Source organism: Sus scrofa, chromosome 17 (assembly GCF_054392235.1).
Source record: "Sus scrofa isolate SSC_HxYL_T2T_F1_AM1 chromosome 17, Sscrofa_HxYL_maternal_Yorkshire_Landrace_v2.0, whole genome shotgun sequence".
Classification (NCBI taxonomy): domain Eukaryota; kingdom Metazoa; phylum Chordata; class Mammalia; order Artiodactyla; family Suidae; genus Sus; species Sus scrofa.
The window spans coordinates 45698709-45720403 of NC_139399.1; the positions used below are offsets into that span (position 1 = coordinate 45698709).

The 21695-nt window shown below is 40.0% G+C and overlaps 1 protein-coding gene across 5 annotated transcripts in view; it reads right to left on the minus strand.

Moving 5' to 3' along the window:
• PIGU (phosphatidylinositol glycan anchor biosynthesis class U) overlaps nucleotides 1-21695 on the minus strand; it is a 121405-nt gene that overhangs the window by 63392 nt on the left and 36318 nt on the right. For all 5 annotated transcript variants that reach the window (XR_014831727.1, XR_014831728.1, XM_021077222.2 and 2 more), the window contains 4 exon segments: nucleotides 19328-19387; nucleotides 18424-18486; nucleotides 11387-11496; nucleotides 8789-8889 (listed from right to left, as the gene is read on the minus strand). Coding sequence is in view for 3 of the 5 variants with exons in the window: in NM_001185136.1 (NP_001172065.1) it covers nucleotides 8789-8889; nucleotides 11387-11496; nucleotides 18424-18486; nucleotides 19328-19387 (334 nt within the window). In the remaining 2 variants the exon portion in view is untranslated.

Sequence of the window (21695 nt, forward strand, 5' to 3'; positions counted from 1 at the left end):
GCCAGCACTGAGAATTACTTTCTAAAATCTTTGCCAGTTTGAAAGGGAATAAAAAAGCCACTTCTTTGTTATTTCAATTTACTTTTCTTTATCAATTATCTATGGAGTTGAATATTTTTTCATATTTGCTGTCATTTATATCTCTTCTTTTGTGAATTCTCCCAACTCTTTTCTTCCTTAAATAAACAGTGAATTATTCCTTCATTAATTTTTTTTCTTTTTAGGGCCACACCCACAGCATATGGAGGTTCCCAGGTTAGGGGTCAAATCAGAGCTGTAGCAGCTGGCCTACACCATAGCCACAGCAATACCGGATGCTTAACCACTGAGCGAGGCCAGGGATTGAACCTGCATCCTCATGGATCCTACTCAGATTTGTTTCTGCTGAGCCACTACAGGAACTCCATCCATCATTAATTTTATTAAATATCTAATTATGTGGTACAAGTGCAAAATGCAGAAATATGACTTGCAAAGTATATAACTGAACTTTGTATATGCTGTTAATAGGAATTGCTAATATACTCAAAGACAGTAAAGATACTCAAAGAGACATAGCTAACGTAGAATTATTCAAATATTTTAACAGATTGGAAATGTTATTTGGGATGGTCTCTATTACAGATGCCAACAATGGAAAATAAGTTAAGTGTCCAGCAAAAGTGAAGGCCTGGGACCCCCATGACAAATATACCTGAGGAATAGACATGGAGGTGGGTGATAAAGACTTTTATACTTTTTTTTTTTTTTTGTCTTTTGTTTTTTGAGGGCTGTACCTGCGGCATATGGAGGTTCCCAGGCTAGGGGTCTAATCGGAGCTGTAGCCGCCGGCCTACGCCAGAGCCACAGCAACGCAGGATCTGAGCCGCGTCTGCAATCTACACCACAGCTCATGGAAATGCCGGATCTTTAACCCACTGAGCGAGGCCAGGGATCAAACCCACAATCTCATGGTTCCTAGTCAGATTCGTTAACCACTGAACCACAACGGGAACTACAAAGACTTTTATTCTTGTTTCATGTGCTTAAATTTCTTTTATTTTTACCAAGCACTTGAACTACTCCTAAAGTTAAAAAAAAAATAAATTAAATTTAGATTTAAAGAAACTAATACGTCACCAATATTATACATGATTCATATGAAATAAATAATAAAACAAAATTTTGTATATAACACTATAAAATTGTTTATAAATTCATTTTTGCTGTGGAACTAAAAACAATGTGGCTGTAAGAGTTGTATGTGACCTTTTCACATGTTTTTTTCCCCTGCAAACAAAACCTTTCCATTAACTTAAATGGTCTTACAAAAGATGTTCTTAAAATGGCATACTTGACATTTTTGTGTGAGACTCCTATTGCACGCACCTCAGAGGGCACGTCTTCAGTCTTTTTACCTTTGCGTTCAGCTATTTTATTTTATTTATTTATTTTTTTGTCTTTTGTCTTTTTAGGGCCGCACCCATGGCATGTGGAAGTTCCCAGGCTAGGGGTTGAATTGCAGCCATAGCTGCAAGGCCATGCCAGAGCCACAGCAACTTGGGATCAGAGCCACATCTGAGACCTACACCACAGCTCACAGCAACGCCGGATCTTTAACCAAGGCCAGGGCTTGAACCCGTGTCCTCATGGATACAAATTGAGTTCATTAACCACTGAGCCATGACAAGAACTCCTGTGTTCAGCTATTTTAAAGGTGGTATTTTCAAAGACCAGTGCTCAATCCCTTCTGCCAGGCTACAGCATGTAGTCCTTATTTTAATGGACACCAGGCACCCTGACGGATGGGTCTACTTGAGCTGGACACTCTGGAAACAGGAACTGAGGCAGGGAGTATTTACAGAGAGCAAAGAGTCTTCACTATTTCAGAGTGGTTTCCGACAAATGACCACAACCTTCAGAACAAGACAATTCAGGTTATCCAATAGGCTAGTCATTTCAAATAACCTGATAATAATTTCAAGGAACCTGACCTACACAAAGACCACCCACAACCCATTCTAAGAGAAGCAAGAGACCTAAGTCATTCCTATATGTCACTCTAGAAAAGGTAAGCAAACTCTAAGTAAAAGGTTCTGTGTAAAACTTTTGATTCTTTATTTCTTAAGTGTGCAAACTGTTCAGCAACAATACAGGGAAATAATTTGGGCTCTCATACACTTTTTTTTGTCTTTTTAGGGCTGCACTGGCAGCATATGGAAGTTCCCAGGCTAGGGGTCCAATCAGAGCTGCAGCTACTGGCCTACACCACAGCCACAGCAACAGCAATGCAGGATCTGAGCTGCCTCTGTGACCTACAACTGCTACAGCTCATGGCAACACCAGATCCCTAACCCACTGAGCAAGGCCAGGGATCAAACCCTCATCCTCATGGATACTAGCTGGGTTTGTTAGCCTGTGAGCCATGACAGGAACTCCTCATACACTTCTTTTGGGAGTATAAATTGGTAAAACTCTTGAAGAAGGCAATTTAGTGATAAGTTTCAGAAATCCTAAAAAAAGGTACATACCCAGTGACACAATAATTCTATTTCTAGGACTTTATGGTGAGAAAGTAATTGAACATGTGTGAGAATTTACTGTTAGAAGTTACATTAGGAAATTAACTGTAGCATTATTTAAATAGCTGAAAACTGGGAAATTACCTAAATATTTAATAGAAGTTAAAGAATTTCTACATATTCATCAATACAATGGAACAGTAAGCAGTCATTAAAAATGACAGACTAAATGTTTACTGACATATTAATGGCCCCAATACTCCACCCCTCCTTATGTCCAGGCTCTCTGCCATATAACTTTGTAGTACCTTCCACTGTGGAAAGCATGGAAATACCCACTCCTGAGCTCAGCCATATATGTTTTGATCAATGGGATGGATGTAAGCACATGTAATGCAACCAGCAACTTCAAAAGCTCAAGCCTGACTGGGTTTGCTCACAGTTTTGTCTCTGCCACTGCAATGAGAAAAACATGCCTAAATTATTCCTCTGGTCCATGAGGATGACAGACATGTGGAGAAGAGCTCAGCCTAGATTAGCCAACTACAGCCAGCTGTTGATGCAGAAATGAACCCCAATGAAACCAACAAACTGCCTAGCCATATCCAAACTAGATCAGCTGACAGCTGGCTGACTTACAGATGTATGGACTAAGTAAATGTGTACTGTTGCTTTAAGCTACTGAGTTTTGGAGTGGTTTGTCAAATAACATTTTTGCGGTGACAGTTACAATACAATATTTAAAAGTCTTTAAAAAAAAAAAAGGAGTTCTTTGTGACCTGGCATTTGAGGATCTGGTGTTGTCACTGCTGTAGTGCAGGTTCCTTCCCTGGCCTGGGAACTTCCACATGCCATGGGATGGCAAAAAATAAAATAAAATAAAAATAAAATTGTTAAAAGAAAAATGAGGGAATAATCTAGAAATATACACCTCCAATGCTAATAGACTTGTAGTGAAAAAATGGTAAATTAATCACATGTATATCATCTTTCCCTCCAAAAACCTCACTAAAATGACAATAAAGCATTAAAGCTAATCTCAAGTCACAATAAACAGGAGAAGAGATCATAGCAGAATAAATTTTAATTCAATGGTGGAAACATTAAAAGCAGGAGGAAGAGGGATAAACAACTGAGCAATGTGAAGAAAATACAGCTCAATGGCCTGCAGAGAAGAATACCAATAAAAATCAGGCCAACTCACCCCACACAGCTTCTGAGAAATCTAGCACCTTGAAGCATCAGATACTATGGAAGGTTAGGCATAAGGTATAGAGCTGAAAACTAAGCTGAAAGTTTACATACAGACCAGCCAGAATCCCAAGTCTCACTCTAACTATATGCAACCAGGTGACTAACATGCCCCCATCCTTCCAACTTTCTACTCCATCGCCAGAGATTGTAGTTCTGGAGACAATTAACAAAAGAGGCACACGTCTGAGGATACTAAGCACAGCAACGGGCTGAGGAGAAATGCTGGCTGAAGAGTAATGAGATTACATAAAATCTGTATATTATAATCAAGCACTTTCCTGTTCCTGCTCACAACTGCAACAGTTGGTCCCATGAACCCCCTACCCCACTGCAACTCCAACTCTGTTACCCTCAGGCAGGAAACTGTAGGATTCCTCTGTGGAAAAATGAAATATTTCAAAGGAAAAGAAAACCTATAAATGATAACATTAAGAGATACTCCAACAAAAAAAAGGTCAGCCTGCCGTCTAATCTCACTACAGTGAGAATGATCCATCAACAGGTCTTGCCCATGCAGAGTCTCAACTCAACATGCTAATGCCTCATTCTTAAATAATAAGCAGACAGCCAAGGATCACCATAAATGTGAGAAAATCCTTCCATATGAAAGATAGAGCCCAAGACAAACAGGGGGGAAAAAAAGGCAGAGGGATCCAGGAAGACTAAGAGATTATGCTTAGAACAGATGGAAATGGGAGTTCCCGTCGTGGCTCAGTGTTTAACGAACCTCACTAGCATCCATGAGGACGCAGGTTCGATCCCTGGCCTCACTCAGTGGGTTATGGATCTGGCGTTGCTGTGAGCTGTGGTGTAGGTTGCAGATGCGGCTAAGATCCTGCGTTGCTGTGGTTCTGGTGTAGGCCAGAGGCTACAGCTCCAATTTTACCCCTAGCCTGGGAACCTCCATATGCTGCTGGTGCGGCCCTAAAAGACAAAAAGACAAAAAAAAAAAAAGATGGAAACTGAAAACAGAAAAACTCAGAGAGAAAAGAGAGGATACTGTGGTGATAAAATAATAATGATGCTTCAAAAGAACTACTTGAGACCAAGAAATAACTTAAAGGCATAATATAAAAAGTAAAAATTCAATATAAGAGTTGGAAGATAAAAACAAACATTCCAGAGAAAGTAAAAGGAAGTAAAAATGATGTAAAAATCAATAGAAAACAAAACATGCAAATGAGATCAATCTAAAAAGTCCAATATTCAATAGACATTCCAAACAAGAGGAGAGGAAAAACAAAGAGGAGAAAATTTGAAAAACTATATAGGATTATCTTCTAGAATTAAAGGACACTAGTCTCTATATTGAAAAGGCTTATTTACCAAGTGCCCAGTAAGGACTAAAAAAAAGACCCATGTCAAGACATAGCGTCATGAAATTTCAAAATACTGATGATAGAAAAAAGATCCTAATCCCTCCAGAGAAAAAAATTAGGTTACATATAATGGCATCAAATTGCCCAACTGCAACCAGGATGCTAGAAGACAGTGAAGCAACACCTTCAAAATTCTGAAGGATAGGGTGTTCCCTGCCCTGGTGGTTAAGGATCCTGCATTGACACTTGTATGGCTTGGGTCACTGCTTTGGCTTGGGTTATTGCTATGGCGCCAGTTTGATCTCTGGCCCAGGTACTTCTACATGCCATGGGCACAGCACACTACCCCCCCAACCCCCGCAAAAAAAAAAAAATCCTGAAGGAAGTTTTTCCAGTCTATAATTCTATACCTTGTCCCATCTAATAATTTGGTACTTAGAACAAAGACATTTTTCATATGGGTAACAACCCAAAATATATACTTTATACACTTTCTCTTAGAAAACTACTAGGGGAAGTACTTTAGCAAAACCAAAGAAAAAATTAATAAAGGAAAAAGGGAATCTAGGAAAGAAGGGATATAATACAAGAAAATTAGAAGGTAAAGTTATATCAAGACCAGACAGCTACTAGGACAGACTGGTACAGGATGAAGGATGCGTGAAGCAGATCTCCAGGAAAATAACGGAACCAATAGACTGTTTGATACATTTAAGCTTTTTTTTTTTTTTGGCTGCCAAGGGCACATGGAGTTCCAGGCCAGGGATCAGATCCAAGCCATAGCTGTGACCTACACCACAGTTGTGGCAATTCCGGATCCTTTCACCCACTCTGCAGAGCCAGGGATTGAACCTGTGTTCTTGGTGCTGCAAAGATGCTGCCAATCCTTTTATGCCACAGTGGGAACTCCTATTTAAGCATTTTAAAATTATTTGTCTTTTTGGGGCTGCCACTGCAGCATATGAAAGTTCCCAGGCTAGGGGTCCAATCAGAGCTGTAGCCGCTGGTCTGTGCTACAGCCACAGCAACTTGGGATCTGAGCCGCATCTGCGACCTACACCACAGCTCACAGCAACATGGGATTCTTAACCCACTGAGCAAGGCCAGGGATTGGACCTGCATCCTCACGGATATTAGTCAGATTCATTTCCGCTGAGGTATGACAGGAACTCCAAAGCATTTTTTTAAAAACTGCAGAAACATTTGTTTTACTGTGCTTTACAGATTTTTTTACAAAATGAAGTTTTGTGGCAATCCTGCATTAAGTCTATCAGAGCCATTTTCCCAACAGCATTTGCTTATTTTGTGTGTCAGTGTCACATATTGGCAATTCTTGCAATATTTCAAACTATTTCGTTATTATTATGTTTGTTACAGTGATATGTGATCAGTGACCTTTTTTCTTTTCTCTCTCTCTCTCTTTTTTTTTTTTTTTTGTCTTTTTAGGGCTGCACCCAAGGCATACAGTTCCCAGGTTAGGGGTCAAATTGGAGCTGTAGCTGCCGGCCTACACCATAGCCACAGCAATGCCAGATCTGAATGAGCCATGTCTGCGACCTACACCATAGCTCACGGCAACGTAAGATCCTTAACCCACCGAGTGAGGTCAGGGATCAAATCCGAGTCCTCATGTATACTTGTTGGGTTCATTACCAGTAGGCCATGATGGGAACTCCCAAGGGACCTTTTTAAAATTAATTTATTAGAGTATAGTTAATTTACAATGCTGTGGCAGTTTCTGCTGTATGTGATCTGTGATCTTTGATGTTACTATTATAATAGTCTAGGAGCACCACACATCCATATAAGATGGTGAACTTAAGTGAAAAGTGTTGTATATGTTCTGACTATTCCACCAACCAGCTATTCCCCCATCTCTTCTCCTCCTCAGGCCTCCCTATTCCCTGAGACACAACAATATTGAAGCTGGGCCAATTAACACCATTACACTGCCTCAAAGTCTTCAAGTCAACGGAAGTACTCCATGTATCTCACTTTAAATCAAAAGCTAGAAATAGGAGTTCCCTGGTGGCTCAGCAGGTTAAGAATCCAGCATTGTCATTATTGTGGCTCTGGTTACTGCTGTGGCAAGGGGTCGACCCCTGGCCTGGGAACTTTCACATGCCATGAATATGGAGAGATGGGGGTGGGGGGAGCTAGAAATAATTAGCTTAGTGAGGAAGGCATGTCAAAAGCTGAGACAGGCTGAAAGCTAGGCTTCTTGCACCCAACAGTTAGCCAAGTTATAAATGCAAAGGTGAAGTTCTTGAACAAAATTATAAGTGCTACTCCAGTGAACACATGAATGATAAGAAAGCAAAACAGCCTCACTGTAGATATGGAGAAAGTCTGATGGTCTGGAGAAGAGATCAAACCAGTGACAACATTCACTTTAGCCAAAGCCCCATCCAGAGCAAGGCCCAACTCTCTTCAATTGTATGAAGGCTGAGAGAGGTCAGGAAGCTGCAGAAGAAAACTACGAAGCTAGCTGAGTTTGATTCATGAGGTTAAGGAGAGAAGCCATCTCCATAACATAAAAGTGCACGGTGAAGCAGCAAGTGCTAATGTAGAAGCTATAGCAAGTTATCCAGAAGATCTAAGATAATTAATGAAGGTGGCTACACTAAACCACAGATTTTCAGTGTAGATGGAACACCCTTATATCACAAGAAGATGCTATTTAGGACTTTCATAGCTAGAGAGACAACAATACCTGACTTCAAAACTTCAAAAGACAGGCTGATTTTCTTGTTAGGGGCTAATTTTTTTAGAAATAAACTATTTGTAAATTAAGCTATGTATATTTTTTAGACATAATGCTATCACATACTTAATAGACTATAGAATAATTAGACGTAACTTTTTTTTTGGCCAGACCTGTGGCATGCAGAAGTTCTAAGACCAGGGATTGAACCTGTGCCACAGCAGTGACCTGAGCTGGGTCAGGGACAATACTGGTTCCTTCACATACTGAGCCACCAGGGAATTCTGACATAACTTTTATATGTATTGGAAAACCAAAAAAATTTGTGTGACTCACTTTATTACAGTATTTGCTTTATTGCAGTAGTCTAGAAGCAAAACCACAGTATCTCTGAGGTATGCTTTTAGCACTTCAAAGATATAGCAGAGCAAGTAGGGAAAAAAATAGGGATTGATACAAAAAGACTGAGCAAAACAAAAACAGGCAAAAAAAAAAAAATCATAATTATTAACCCCAGAAGAAATAAAAGTTTGTACTAGAAAGAAAAGTAACCATAGTTACTACTTTGCCTAGCGGTGAATAATATATAGTGTCATAAAAATATAAGTACCAACTACTGACTTATTTATTTACTTATTTGTTTATTTATTTATTTATTTTTGCTTTCTAGGGCTGCATATGGAGGTTCCCAGGCTAGGGGTTGAATAGGAGCTACAGTCTCTGGCCCACACCACAGCCACAGCAACGTGGGATCCAAGCATCTTCTACCCACAACACAGCTCACAGCAATGCCAGATCCTCAACCCGCTGAGCGAGCCCAGGGATCGAACCTGCATCCTCTTGGATCCTAGTCAGGTTCATTAACCACTGAGTCACGCAGGGAACTCCTTAAAAGTATTTCTAAATGTTATACTGTCTTTTTTTTTTTTTTTTTTAAATCCACAGTCTAAGTGTTACAAAACCCTGTACAAATCAGGAACTGAGCTTTGTACTTTCCTTCAGGGCCTTACCTTTCATCGTGGTCAAAATGAAGAAAGCAATGAGGGTGTTGTTGATGGCGCAGGTAGACTTGGCAACACAAGACAAGACCGTGTAAGGATTTAAGAGATAGCTGGGGAAAAACACATATTTGGCATTAGTAATCCTGGTCAAGGGACCAGGGAGCCCTGGCTACCATAGCCAGGAAGTTCAAAGGTTTACTAAAAACATACTCAAGAGAAGGCAACTTCTTAGAAATGAATTTTCTTAAGTGAAAAAGAATGGAGTGGGGTTGTGGCCAATAAGCAAAAGGCACTGAACATTCACTGCCTATTCCATGCTATGTGCTATATGGAAAACCATCTATTTCATCATCACTGAGACCCTGTAAACCAACAATAATATTATTTCCACTTTGCAGATGAGGAAACTAAGACTCACTGGCTAAGTAACTAGTCTAAAGTTTTACAAGCTATTAAATACGTTCAAAATCAGGTCTTTCTGGCTCTAAAGCTTATGATCGATTACTTCAGGTTTCAAAAACGATAAAAATTCTACCAATTCCCACAGAGCCGTATACTTTAGGAATGGCTACAGTTTTCTCTGAAAACTAGCAAAGTAGTTTTTCCTCAATCAGATTCCTAGGCTCTGATACAAGCTACGTTCATTCAAGAGGTGACTGCAGCTTAAGTTTGGTCTTTTTAGTAGTCAAGCTATATCCATCAAGCCAGATCCAAAGGACAGAATAAGTACCACTGAATTCAACAGGCTGGTTGCCATTGAACTTCACAGGATAACCTGAACTTCCACTGGGAAAGAATTAAGCTGAAATAGACTTTTCCTGAGGTAGGAAGGAATGGACTGAGAAAATAAATTTGAAATGCTGAACAGAGAGATCTTATACAGTCATAATGAATTGTTATTTTATTTTTATCCACAAAAGGATTTGAGGTAGGTCGAATGAGAACAGATAAAAAAAAAAAAACAGTAGCAAAATTAAAACAGAAATAAACCATCAAGGAGTCCCCATTGTGGCTAAGTGGAAATGAACCTGACTAGTATCCATGAAGACACAGGTTCGATCCTTGGCCCTGCTCAGTGGGTTAAGGATCTGGCGTTGCCATAAGCTGTGGTCTAGGTAACAGATGCAGCTTGGATCTGGTGTTGCTATGGCTCTGGCATAGGTTGGCAGCTTAAGCTCCGACTGGACCCCTAGCCTGGGAACTTCCATGTGCCTCCGATGTGGCCATAAAAAAAAAAAGGAAAAAAAAATAAGAAAGCAAGAAAGCATTAAGACCAGGGAAAATATAAATAAAAGGAAAAAGTAAAAGCCAGGGAAAGAAGACCAAATGGGTCTCCTATAGCACTGAAATAATCAGTTTTAAATCTGGCTCTGAGTTTCCTGGCAGACAAAGTGAAATGGGATATCAGTTACATAATTCTGATTTTCAGATAGGAAGAGACAAACCAGTGTCTCAAGGAGAGATTATAGTTACTATTCACAAATAAAGACCATAAATCTAACACCTCTCAGGGCTGTAAGATTAGGAGTTCTAAAGCCAAAGGCCCATAAATTGTTGGTGTTTTTTCCCAGCATTTATAGAGAGGCTCGTTACACAATCTTTAAAGAAATGGTTTTTGCTATTACAAAACTACCCCTGGAGACATACAAGTCCACAAGGGATTCATAATGTTGCCAAACCTCTGGTTCTATTAGGTAGTTCTCACCCTTATTTCTGAAATACATAGATATGAACTGATACCTCAAATTTGTTTGATGGGAGAAGAGAAAAAGATATTTCTAAATAGCAGGTGATGTTCAAGAAGTGGCTACGCAGGCCACCTATCTGGAATGCTGAATAGGAGAGTCACACACAAGGCGGAGGGTTGAATAAACTGTCCTCATATGGCCCCTTCTAAATCTGAAGTTCTAAGGTCATGTTTTTCCATGAGGAAACTTGTCTGCCCTGTTTACTGTGTATCGTATCCCTAGAAACTAGTTATTATTAATATTTACTATTAGTTGCCTAAATAATTATTCATATTTGCCTATCTCAGGAATATAAATAGGTGTAAGTTAAGAAAGAACATAATGGGCATCACAGAGAACTCCTAGAGAATTTTTTCATAGAGCCTCAGTAAATTCCATTCTCCCATACTGGTCACCCAGGTGGGATGGGTCTGTTTGGCACTTCACTGCAATTTTTTGAACTACAAATGGAGGACCAAATTGTACATGAAACACTGGAGTTGCTTGAAATAACAGCTGCACGAAGATCAGAATTTCGTGCAATCATATATCATAACTGAAGAAATTAATTTTTCTTTCTTTCTTTCTTTTTTTAAGAAAACTGGTTACAAGGAGGCCGGAGCCCAGATCAGGATGGAATGAAAAAGCATTTGTGAAGGGTTGATTGTGCATGTGCCTGTGTGAGGCTTTGTCCCAACAGAGACAGAATGGCTCTGTCTCTTTTCCTGGCCAGAACCCCAGTTGTGCAACAGAACTATAGCTAATACTGGATGACTAAGACTGCAGATCTCCAAAAATACAACAAACAACATGAAAAGGTCTCATCAGATTTTCCTCGCATTTGCTGGCACTGAGCCCTGTTTGGTCAGAGAATACTTACAACACGGCCACTTTCAGAGGGATGTGACGCATTTCCATAGGGGTCCGGATGAGTTCAGCCACATCTGGGGCATACTGGTCTAGTTCTAGGAGGAGTTTCTGCTTTTTGAACTGGAAAAAAGAAAAGTGACAAAATTACACGAAACAAATAACTTCCCATTGCTTTTACAGTGAAGACAAAAGTCCTTCCAGGGCCCACATGGCCCTCCTGACCTGGCTTTACCTCTCCATCATCTCACACCCACTCCTTGCACCTCTCACTTTGTGGGTTGGAGCACCATGAGTGTGCCACACCCCTCCTGCTCTCAGGCCTTTGTTTATTTTAATTTTTTTAATTTTTAATTTTTATTTTTTTAATTAAAAAAAATTTTTTTTTAATTTTAAGACCTTTGCATTTAACCTGGAACCACCTCTTTTTCTCTTTCTTTAGTTAACTCCCTAGGTAGACCTCAATTAAATCATCACTTCCTCAGAAAGCTGTAAAAATCTCCCTACTATATGCATTTTTTCATAGTACTATTTACACTAAAACTTTTAAATTTATGTGACTGACTAATAGCTTTCTCCTTCACGATACTATAAATTCCATGAGGCCAGGGATCATGTTATTTGCCAATATCTGGCACAGTGAGTAAACATTAACTATCTGCTGAATGGCTAAATAAATGACTGAATGGCAAAGTTTTCAGCCATTTTGAGGAGTTAGCATCAGTGGTCCAAGGACTCCAACGTTCCATCAGCAAAGTCAAATATTTTCATGCAAAGTGGAATGATTCCCTGAATGTCACAGTGTCCAAGCTCTCCTGTTTAAAGTTGTTCACTTCCTCTGAGGAAGTGGAGAATGACCACAATGAAGAGAAGAGGGAAGAGGGCTAGGTGTGGCTGGGCAGCTGGAGTGAAGAGTTAAGAGGGAGTGAGATGAGGGTGGAAAGCTCTGGCCTTCCCCATGTGTGCCCCAACAAGTTCATGGATATGCTGCAGAAGGAAAAAAAAGGCAGGCCACCCTATGAGCAAACATGGGTCAGACTACAGAAGGAAACAAACTCTGAACCCAAAATGGGTAGCCCTGCTGATTTAAGGAGCTTAGAGAATATAAAATCAATGTGACAACCCATTATAAAACAGAGTAATTCAGAGAAGCCAAAGTAGTATGTGATTAAAGACTTAATGGTGAAAAACACAGATGGCAACAGAATATACACTGTATCACACAATTTACATAAAGTTAAAAACATGCAAAATACTACTATATGTTATTTAGGGATATTTACAAATACAGCAAAAGGTAAGGCCATGTGTGGGAATGATAAACCCTAAATTCTAATAGTGGTAACTGGTGAGAGATGAAAGTATCATCAGATGAAAATATCAGAAAGAAGTAACTATATGCAAAATGTTCTATTTTTTTTTTAAGCTGAAATAGACTCAATATGTATTATTCTCTATATGTTTTTATAGGTCTTAGATATTTCATAATTTTTTAAAATTTAAAATTAAAAACAAATTTTAAAGAGCTATATTTCAGTTCAAAAGAAAATCCAGGGGGTCATCACAGGAATACAGGTAACCTCAGATTTCTTCCATAGGTTTAGGTAGAGGCTTAATCAGAAAACCTGAACAAATTTCAAAAGCTTCTCTTTAAACATCTCTAGGAGGAGTTCCCGTTGTGGCACAGTGGTTAACAAATCTGACTAGGAATGATGAGGTTGGGGGTTCGATCCCTGGCCTTGCTCAGTGGGTTAGAGATCCGGAGTTGCCGGAGCTGTGGTGCAGGTCACAGACGCGGCTCGGATCCCGTGTTGCTGTGGCTGTGGTGTAGGCCATGGCTACAGCTCCAATTACACCCCTAGCCTGGGAACCTCCATATGCCAAGGGAGCAGCCCTAGAAAAGGCAAAAAGACAAAAAAAAAAAGTCATCTCTAGGAGTCCAAGTTAAGTGCTGGGGATTACCAGTAAAATTTATGCTGCCCTTTAGAGCAGGGGTTATTTAATTAAAAGGGAAAAATATAAACTAAGGTGCTTTTATCAGAGAGAAGGGGGCTGGCTCAGCAAACAAAGCATTAATGAGGACAGCTGCAGCAGTGGTGGAAGGACAGAGGACCCACCAGCTAAGGGTTCTGGAGTTCTACTGCCAAAAGAAGGCCAGCTGGAAGGTGTGAGCTCCACAAAGGCGGCTGTAGAAAGGAAACAGGGAGTTCACCCAGGAGCAGCCAGAAAGACAGGTGGGAATGCAGGCCCATTCCCCAGGCTGGAAGGCGGCCAGCAGACTACAGTTAGAGATGGAAGATGCTGAGGAGGGATGTGTTTACCCGGCAAAGGTGACAACAAGGAAAGAGGAGCACTTCCTTCTAACCCCAATCATCCAAAATACTTTAAAAACAGAAAGATTTTGTGAACGGAGTCTCCTCAAGAGAAGGGCAGTCAGGTCAGCAGTCCCCACTTTCTCTGCTACCTCTCTTTTTATCTTCCTCAATCTCACCAAAACTGCTATTATGCCCGGCCTCATGGGCTCAATATTGACTCAGATCCCCCAAACACGACAAAATCCCTTTAAAAAATCCCCATGCAACCAGTTAAGAGACAGGAAAGTGGCTAAAAAAATCTAAGGAAAATCACACACACACCAAGAAAATATTAGAAGTATAATGATAAATGAGGTTAAGGAGTACAACTTAAAATTCAAAAATAAGTATTTTTAGATATATCTAGCAGCCATGACAATGATGAAATTTCAATCTATCAAAGGAGGTGAAAAGTGACCTAAAAAGTAATTACCTGGATGTGTTCTTTGTGATCATTAATCAGCTTTTCTACATGTATATTTGTAGCAGAAACTTCTGAATTTTAAAAAAATCTCTGGGGTGGAGTTTTCCTTCTCTTTTACCCCCTACCCCATGCAGCCCTTTCCTTGTCTCTTGCAGGGTTTGGTTTTGCAAGGACATAATTCCCCCACTCCAAGTAAAAAGTTCTTTCTGGTCACTAAAGCTGTGTCTATACCCTTTGCATCCTTAAAACTTATGGTGGGGGGAGGGGGAAAGGAGTAAGTACTGCCCCCCACCCCCCCACTGCATCTCCACCTCTCAGGCTCAGCACAGAACAATTTCAGAACCTATCCTCCAAACTCACAACCCTCTAGGCATATTAAGGGGATACAGGTTTTTATCACTCCCTATCAAACCACCTGCAGCATTCTAACATAAATTCTGAGTTCCAAATAAGTACAGTCTCAGCAAAGGACAGACTAGACTAACTTTGTTCTTGTCAAATGACGTAAATGCAAAATGTCATGAGAATCAGCATTCATATTCTATGTGCTAAAAGTTCCAGATAGGGGTGGAGATGGAGAGTCTTCCTTCTCTGCACCAGTTTCCCAGGATGCATTTGGGTGTAGACACAGCTTTATTACTAGAGATAAAAGGTCTCAAATCCCAGCAAGATGAAAACATTTCCAGACTACCTGCTATGGGCCCACTGAGAAAAAGTGGGAAAGATTTGGAGGAAGATATGCTGATATTCTACCCAAATCAGTAACAGTGTGTTAGTATCATTAAAATTTGCCATTTAGAATACTTTTTGACACAGAGTAAATTAAACTCTTATTCTGACCAAGAAATTTAATATTCTAGTAGGCTGAATTCTGAAGATGAATAAACAAAACTAGTTTAAATTTTATCTGGTCTTGGTGATAACAGTAGCACACCCTGTCTTGGTGTGCTAAAAACTAGGGTATTGACAGTAGCTCATTTGGTTTTCTTTCTCCCTCTTTAAATCACCCAAGGGGAAAAAAAAGATTTCTATATGGTCTATATAAAGTCAGAAATTAGAGTTCCCACCATGGTACAGTAGGTTAAGAATCCACCTGCAGCGGCTCAGGCTGCTGTGGAGATGTGGCTTTGATCCATGGCCCAGTGCAGTGGATTAAAGGGCCCAGCACTGCTGCAGTGGCAGCACAAACCACAGATGTGGCTCAGATTCAATCCCTGGCCCGGGAACTTTCTTCCATATGCCACAGGTGCGACCATAACATGAAGGAAAAATAAAATAAAATAAAGCCAGAAATAACTAAGAAATGAATGAAAATTATTGGTGCTTTAAATTAAAAATATCTCTTTTATTCGCATTGAAGCCGTGATAGGAAACTCTACGAAACCTAGTTTCATTACTTCCCCATAAGCTTCTTCTCCCATTAAAAATTGTTTTAACTAAAGTATATAGAAGTTTCCGTTGTGACAGGTTAAAAACCCGACTAGTATCCAGGAGGATGTGGGTTCAATCCTTGGCCTTGTTCAGTGGGTTAAGGATCCGGTGTTGCCATGAGCCATGGTATAGGTCAAAGATTCGGCTCAGATCCGACATTGCTGTGCCTGTGGCGTAGGCTGGCAGGTGCAGCTCCAATTTGACCCCTAGCTTGGGAACTTCTATACACCACAGGGGCAGCCCTAAAAGGCAAAAAAAAGTATATGATAGTTGATCAGGAAAAAAATAGGAAAACATGTAATGTTAGCATCTCCAATCAGTGCTCATTAAAATATATTTCAGTTTTATATTTTGGTTGAAAGACATGGTTGATTGTGTTCTTAAATGAAAGCTACCAACCCTTCCTTAGACATTCATATATATATCACATACATACTACACACACACACACACACACACACACACACACACACACACACACACACACAGGTGGCTATAGATACGGATCTATTTTTTTCTCTAGTGTTTTTTTTTTGTTGTTGTTGTTGTTTTTTTTGTCTTTTTGCTATTTTTTGGGCCGCTCCAGCGGCATATGGAGATTCCCAGGTTAGGGGTCGAATCTGAGCCGTAGCCACCGGCCTACGCCAGAGCCACAGCAACGCGGGATCCGAGCCGCGTCTGCAACCTACACCACAGCTCACGGCAATGCCAGATCGTTAACCCACTGAGCAAGGGCAGGAACCGAACCCGCAACCTCATGGTTCCTAGTCGGATTCGTTAACCACTGCGCCACGACGGGAACTCCTCTCTAGTGTTTTTTTACTAAAAACTTTCAAACTAGAGAATAGCTGAAAGAATTTAATACAACACCAAGATCCACCAATTGCTAACATTTTGTCACATTTCCTTTATCTACACACACACACACAATTTTTTTTTTTTCTGGAACCACTTGAAAATAAATTGCAGATACCATGACCCTTCACCTGTAAATATTTTAGCATATAGCTATCTATCTTGAGAGAAGAAAATAACCACTGCTATTTTATCTCTGAATTCCTCTGCTTATGAATCTCATCCCTCGTTATTTCATCTCTGGCCTTCCAGGGAACCCTGCTAAAGAATTTCACTTCAGCCCCTAAAATTTTCTTTTCTTCTCTTTTCCAGCTTTCTTGAAATTTAACTGACATATAACATTGTATGAATTTAAGGTGTACATGATGATTGGCTATACATACATATTGCAAAATGGTTACCACAGTAAGGTTAGTTAACACATCCATCACCTCATATAATTACGTGTGTGTGTGTGCGCGCACACTGAGAGTATTTAAGATAATACTTGAAAGTGACTATGTTAAATATAAGATCTTTAGAACTTAATCATCTCATAACTAGAAGTTTGTATCCTTTGACCAACATTTCCCCATTTTCCCACCACCAGCCCCTGGCAACCACCAATATACCCTATTCCTATCAGTTTGACTTTCCTCCTTCCTTTCTTCCTTCCTTCTTTCCTCCCTCCTTCCTTCTTTTTTTCTCTCTCTCTTTCTTTCTTTGCCATTTCTGGGCCAAGGAATTTAAGGGGGGATTCAGGGACTCTTTGAGCACTGATAACAACTATGGACTTAGAAAAATGACATATGTGCAAACATACACAATCTTTCACACTATTTTAAGGGCTTTATAAACCTATTGAGCCCTATAAACGGACCCTAAGCTAAGAACCCTCAGTCTAGATAGTTTAAAAAATCTCTTTTGAGGTCTAAAATTCTAGAATTCACCAATTTTATGTTATTGATGACCAGTGCACTGAAAGGCAGACTGCTAATTCTGGTTCTATTACTTGGTAATAGAAGTGAAAATGAACCGCAGACAGAAAACACTAATGGGGTGCAGCCTTCACTCACCCTTGCCTAAATCCTCTCAGTGGCTCCCAGCCAATCAAAGAGGACTGCAGCCAATTTTTAAAATAACTACACAGAGAGTACACATGGTTAATCTGTTAATTCTCTCAGAACCCAGGAAAATGAGAATGGTCCTAGTACACAATTCTCCTTGGTTATTACATATGGATTAAGACGAAATTTACCATCAATATTTTCAACAGACAGTTAATAATACATGTTAAAATTTCCAATTTAGATTGATCCCTGCAGGGAATCAGAAACTACATTGGGAATCTAGTTTTATCTTGCATGGGCATAACAGTGAGTTAAAAGCTCTATTTGTTTTCCTTTGGAAAGAAAAACTGGTGAAAGAAATAAAAGATTTTTAAGACTCTTCATTAATATAACTGTAGTTCAGGAGTTCCCATTGTGGTTCAGTGGTAATGAACCTGACTAGTATCTATGAGGATGCAGGTTCGATCCCTGGCCTCGCTTGGTGGGTTAAGTACCTGGCGTTGCTGCCAGCTGTGGTACAGGTCACAGATGTGGCTTGGATCCTACATTGCTGTGGCTGTGGCATAGGCCGGCAGCTGTAGCTCCAATCTGACCCCTAGCCTGGGAACTTCCATATGCTGAACATGATACCATTAAAAAGCAAACAAACAAACAAACAAAACTGTAGTTCAACTTCTTTAGCTCTAGAAAGTCTAAGCTTGGGTGAGTATTAAGCCATATAAGATTAAGCTGACCTTTCTATATCTATCAGTAAAACTATCTTGTTGGTTTGGGTTTGGTCATTCCAGGATGGCTGAAAAAACCAGAAGCTTCACCCTCACTTCTTAGGATTTTAAAACAATTGATCCGTAAGTACATGACCTCGGATTCTTTGTAATAACAGAGACCAGCAGGCTACTGAATTCCACTGGTTTTGCCCCACTCATGGACTACTCACCACAACTTTATTGAAGTCTTGGATTGCAAAATACAAGGCAATGGCAGTGAGTGCGTCGGTTATCTGTCACGAGAAAGAGAAATAAGAGGAAATGAACCCAATCAGTGTACAAGTAATGGAATGCTGCCAGAGCCTTTTTGGATGGTGGTAGATTATCAAGTACTGAAATCTTACAGTCAAGCAGAACCTCAACCCTCACTTTGATTACAAAAGCCTTTTCAGGGAGGTCTGACCAGAAAAGCCTGAGGATTAGGATCCATCTAGGTTTACAACAGTTTGATGTCCCACATATGCTCTGCAATTGCAACTTACTTACATTTTCTCTAAAATGAGCATAATCACCTTCTGCTCTGTAGGCCTGATACAGGTCAAGTGCTTAGCACATAGTAAGTCCAAAGCCACAGCTGTTATAATTATTAAGGAAGACCTCAGTGGAACTCCTACTTGACTCGGATTTTCAACCCTAGGCAAGTGTTTCAAATTACTACACTCACAAAACATAGCCCCATTGTCTCAATTTTGAAGGTTCTTGCCCTGAAAATCTCATCTGGTCTACATCCTCTTCACAGAATCGCTTTGTAAAACGCTAAGGAAATTCAGGATGCCCTCTACACTGGCACCATAATTAGGGCCAATCATGGAATCTTGAAGCTAGAAATTCAAGACTACGTAGACCAGAAATCAAAATTTGAAAGTATAAGGAACTGGCCAGATGTCAGAGACTACTCCTCACACATCCATAATACTATCAGTTCCATGAATTCATATTTAAGACAGCTTTTCACTTTTATGTTCTGAGAAACACTTGAGCTCCCAAAATAGATTTTTGTCTTAAAAATCAGAAGATAAAAGAACATAAAATTAAAAATATGAATATATTGATTTTATGTGGAAGGTTACTTACCATAAATACCAATTCAGCATAGTCAATCAGGAAATGAAAGAGGTATATTATTAATGGAGTCTGTAGGAGAAAAACAAAGTTAAATTTTACTATTATCAGTTTCCAGAGTAGGGGATGAGGAGGAGGCTATTCTCTCAACAAAAGTCTTTCTTTCTCAGGATAGTTCAATGCTAGTTTGCCAGCATACCTATGAGGGAGAATTATTTAGTCTCACTGCATCATTTTGTGCCCCTGGGACTATCTGCTGAATTGAGTAAAGAGAATAAACAAAATCTAATATATGTGTTGAAGAACTATTAATACAGTAAAGGTATGAGGTGAATTTTAGTTCTAAGACATGTATAATAGGTAAGGGAAACACCATAGTGGACCAAGATTGCTGAACTCATAAAATGGAAAATGCCTTCGCTGCTTCTGTTCTCTGAGATGTTTTGTTTTGTTTAATTTTTATGGCTGCACCTGTGGCATATGGAAGTTCTCAGGCCAAGGACTGAATCTGAACCACAGCTGCGGCCTAGGCCATAGTTGCAGCAAACTGAATCTGGATCCTTTAACCAACTGCACTGGACTGGGGATTGAACCTGTGCCTCTGCAGCAACTCCAGCAATTTGAGCAGCTGCAGTCAGATTCTTTTTTTTTTTTTTTTTTTTTTTCCGTCTTTTTGCCATTTCTTGGGCCGCTCCCGAGGCACATGGAGGTTCCCAGGTTAGGGGTTGAATCTGAGCCGTAGCTGCCAGCCTATGCCAGAGCCACAGCAACGCGGGATCCGAGTTGCGGCTGCAACCTACACCACCGCTCACAGCAACACTGGATCGTTAACCCACTGAGCAAGGGGCAGGGATTGAACCCGCAACCTCATGGTTCCTAGTCGGATTCGTTAACCACTGGGCCACGACGGGAACTCCTGCAGTCAGATTCTTAACCCACTGTGCCACAGCAGGAACTCCTCTCTGAAATGCTTTATAATATTAGTGTTATTTCCTCCTCAAAAATTGGAAAAATTAGGGAGTTTCAGTTGTAACTCAGCGGTTAACGAACCCAAATAGCATCCATGAGGACACGGGTTCAATCCCTAGCCTGGCTTAGTGGGTTAAAGGATCCGTTGTTGCCATGAGCTGTGGTGTAGGTAACAAATTTGGCTCGGATCCCGAGGTTGCTGTGGCTGTGGGGGAGGCCATTGGCTACAGCTCTGATTGGACCCCTAGTCTAGAAACCTCCATATGCCATGGGTACGGCCCTAAAAAGACTGAAAAACAAAACAAAACAAAACAACCTTAAAATTAACTGTGAAGCCATTTCAACCTGAGTTTTCTTTGAGAGAAGATTTTTAAATTACAGACTCAATTTTTTTCCAGATAAAACACTATTCAGATTTGCTACTTTTTCTTTGCCAGTTTATTAAGTTATGGTTTTCTCGGAATTTGTCCATTTCATATAAGTTCTCAAAATTTTGGCATGAAGTTGTTCATAATATTTTATTTGTTGGTGCCTATAGGAAGTACAGTGATGTTCCCTTTTCATTCACAATATTGGTAACGTGCAACTTCTCTGTTTTATCTTGACAAATTTTGTCGGAGATTTTTCTTAATTGTATTAGTCTTTCAAGTACCAACTTTGGGCTTTACTGATTATTTAACTTTTTTTTTGGCTCCACCATGGCAGAGCAAAAGTTCCTGGGCCAGGGGTAAAACCTGCACCACAGAAGTGATGCCAGATCCTTAATCCATTAGGCCACAAGGGAACTGCAGATTATTACACTTTTCTTTTCTACTTCATTAATTTATTTTTTTAAATTATTTTTATTACGGTATCTATTTTTTATTTTATTTATTTATTTATTTTGCTTTTTAGGGCTGCATCTGTGGCATATGGAGGTTCCCAGGCTAGGGGTCCAATTGGAGCTACAGCTGCCGGGCTACAACACAGCCTCAGCAACGTGAGATCTGAGCCACGTCTGCAACCTACACCACAGCTCACGGCAACGCTGAATCCTTCACCCACTGAGTGAGGCCAGGGATTGAACACGCATCCTAACAGTTCCTAGTTGGGTTCATTACCCACCGAACCATGATGGGAACTCCTACTTCATTCATTTCTAAACGTTACAATATACAATTCTTCCACTGTTTCTGGGGATAATTGCTTTATTTTTTTCTAATGATACCTAGATCACTGATTTTCAGACTTTCTTCGTCCCTAACACAGTTGACCCTCAAACGATATGGGAGTTAGTGGTGACCTTCCACACAGTTAAAAATCTGAATATAAATTTACAGTTGGCCCTCCATATCCATGGTTCTGCATCCTTGAATTCAACCAACCTTAGATTGTGTAGTACTACAGGATATATTTATTGAAAAAAAAATGC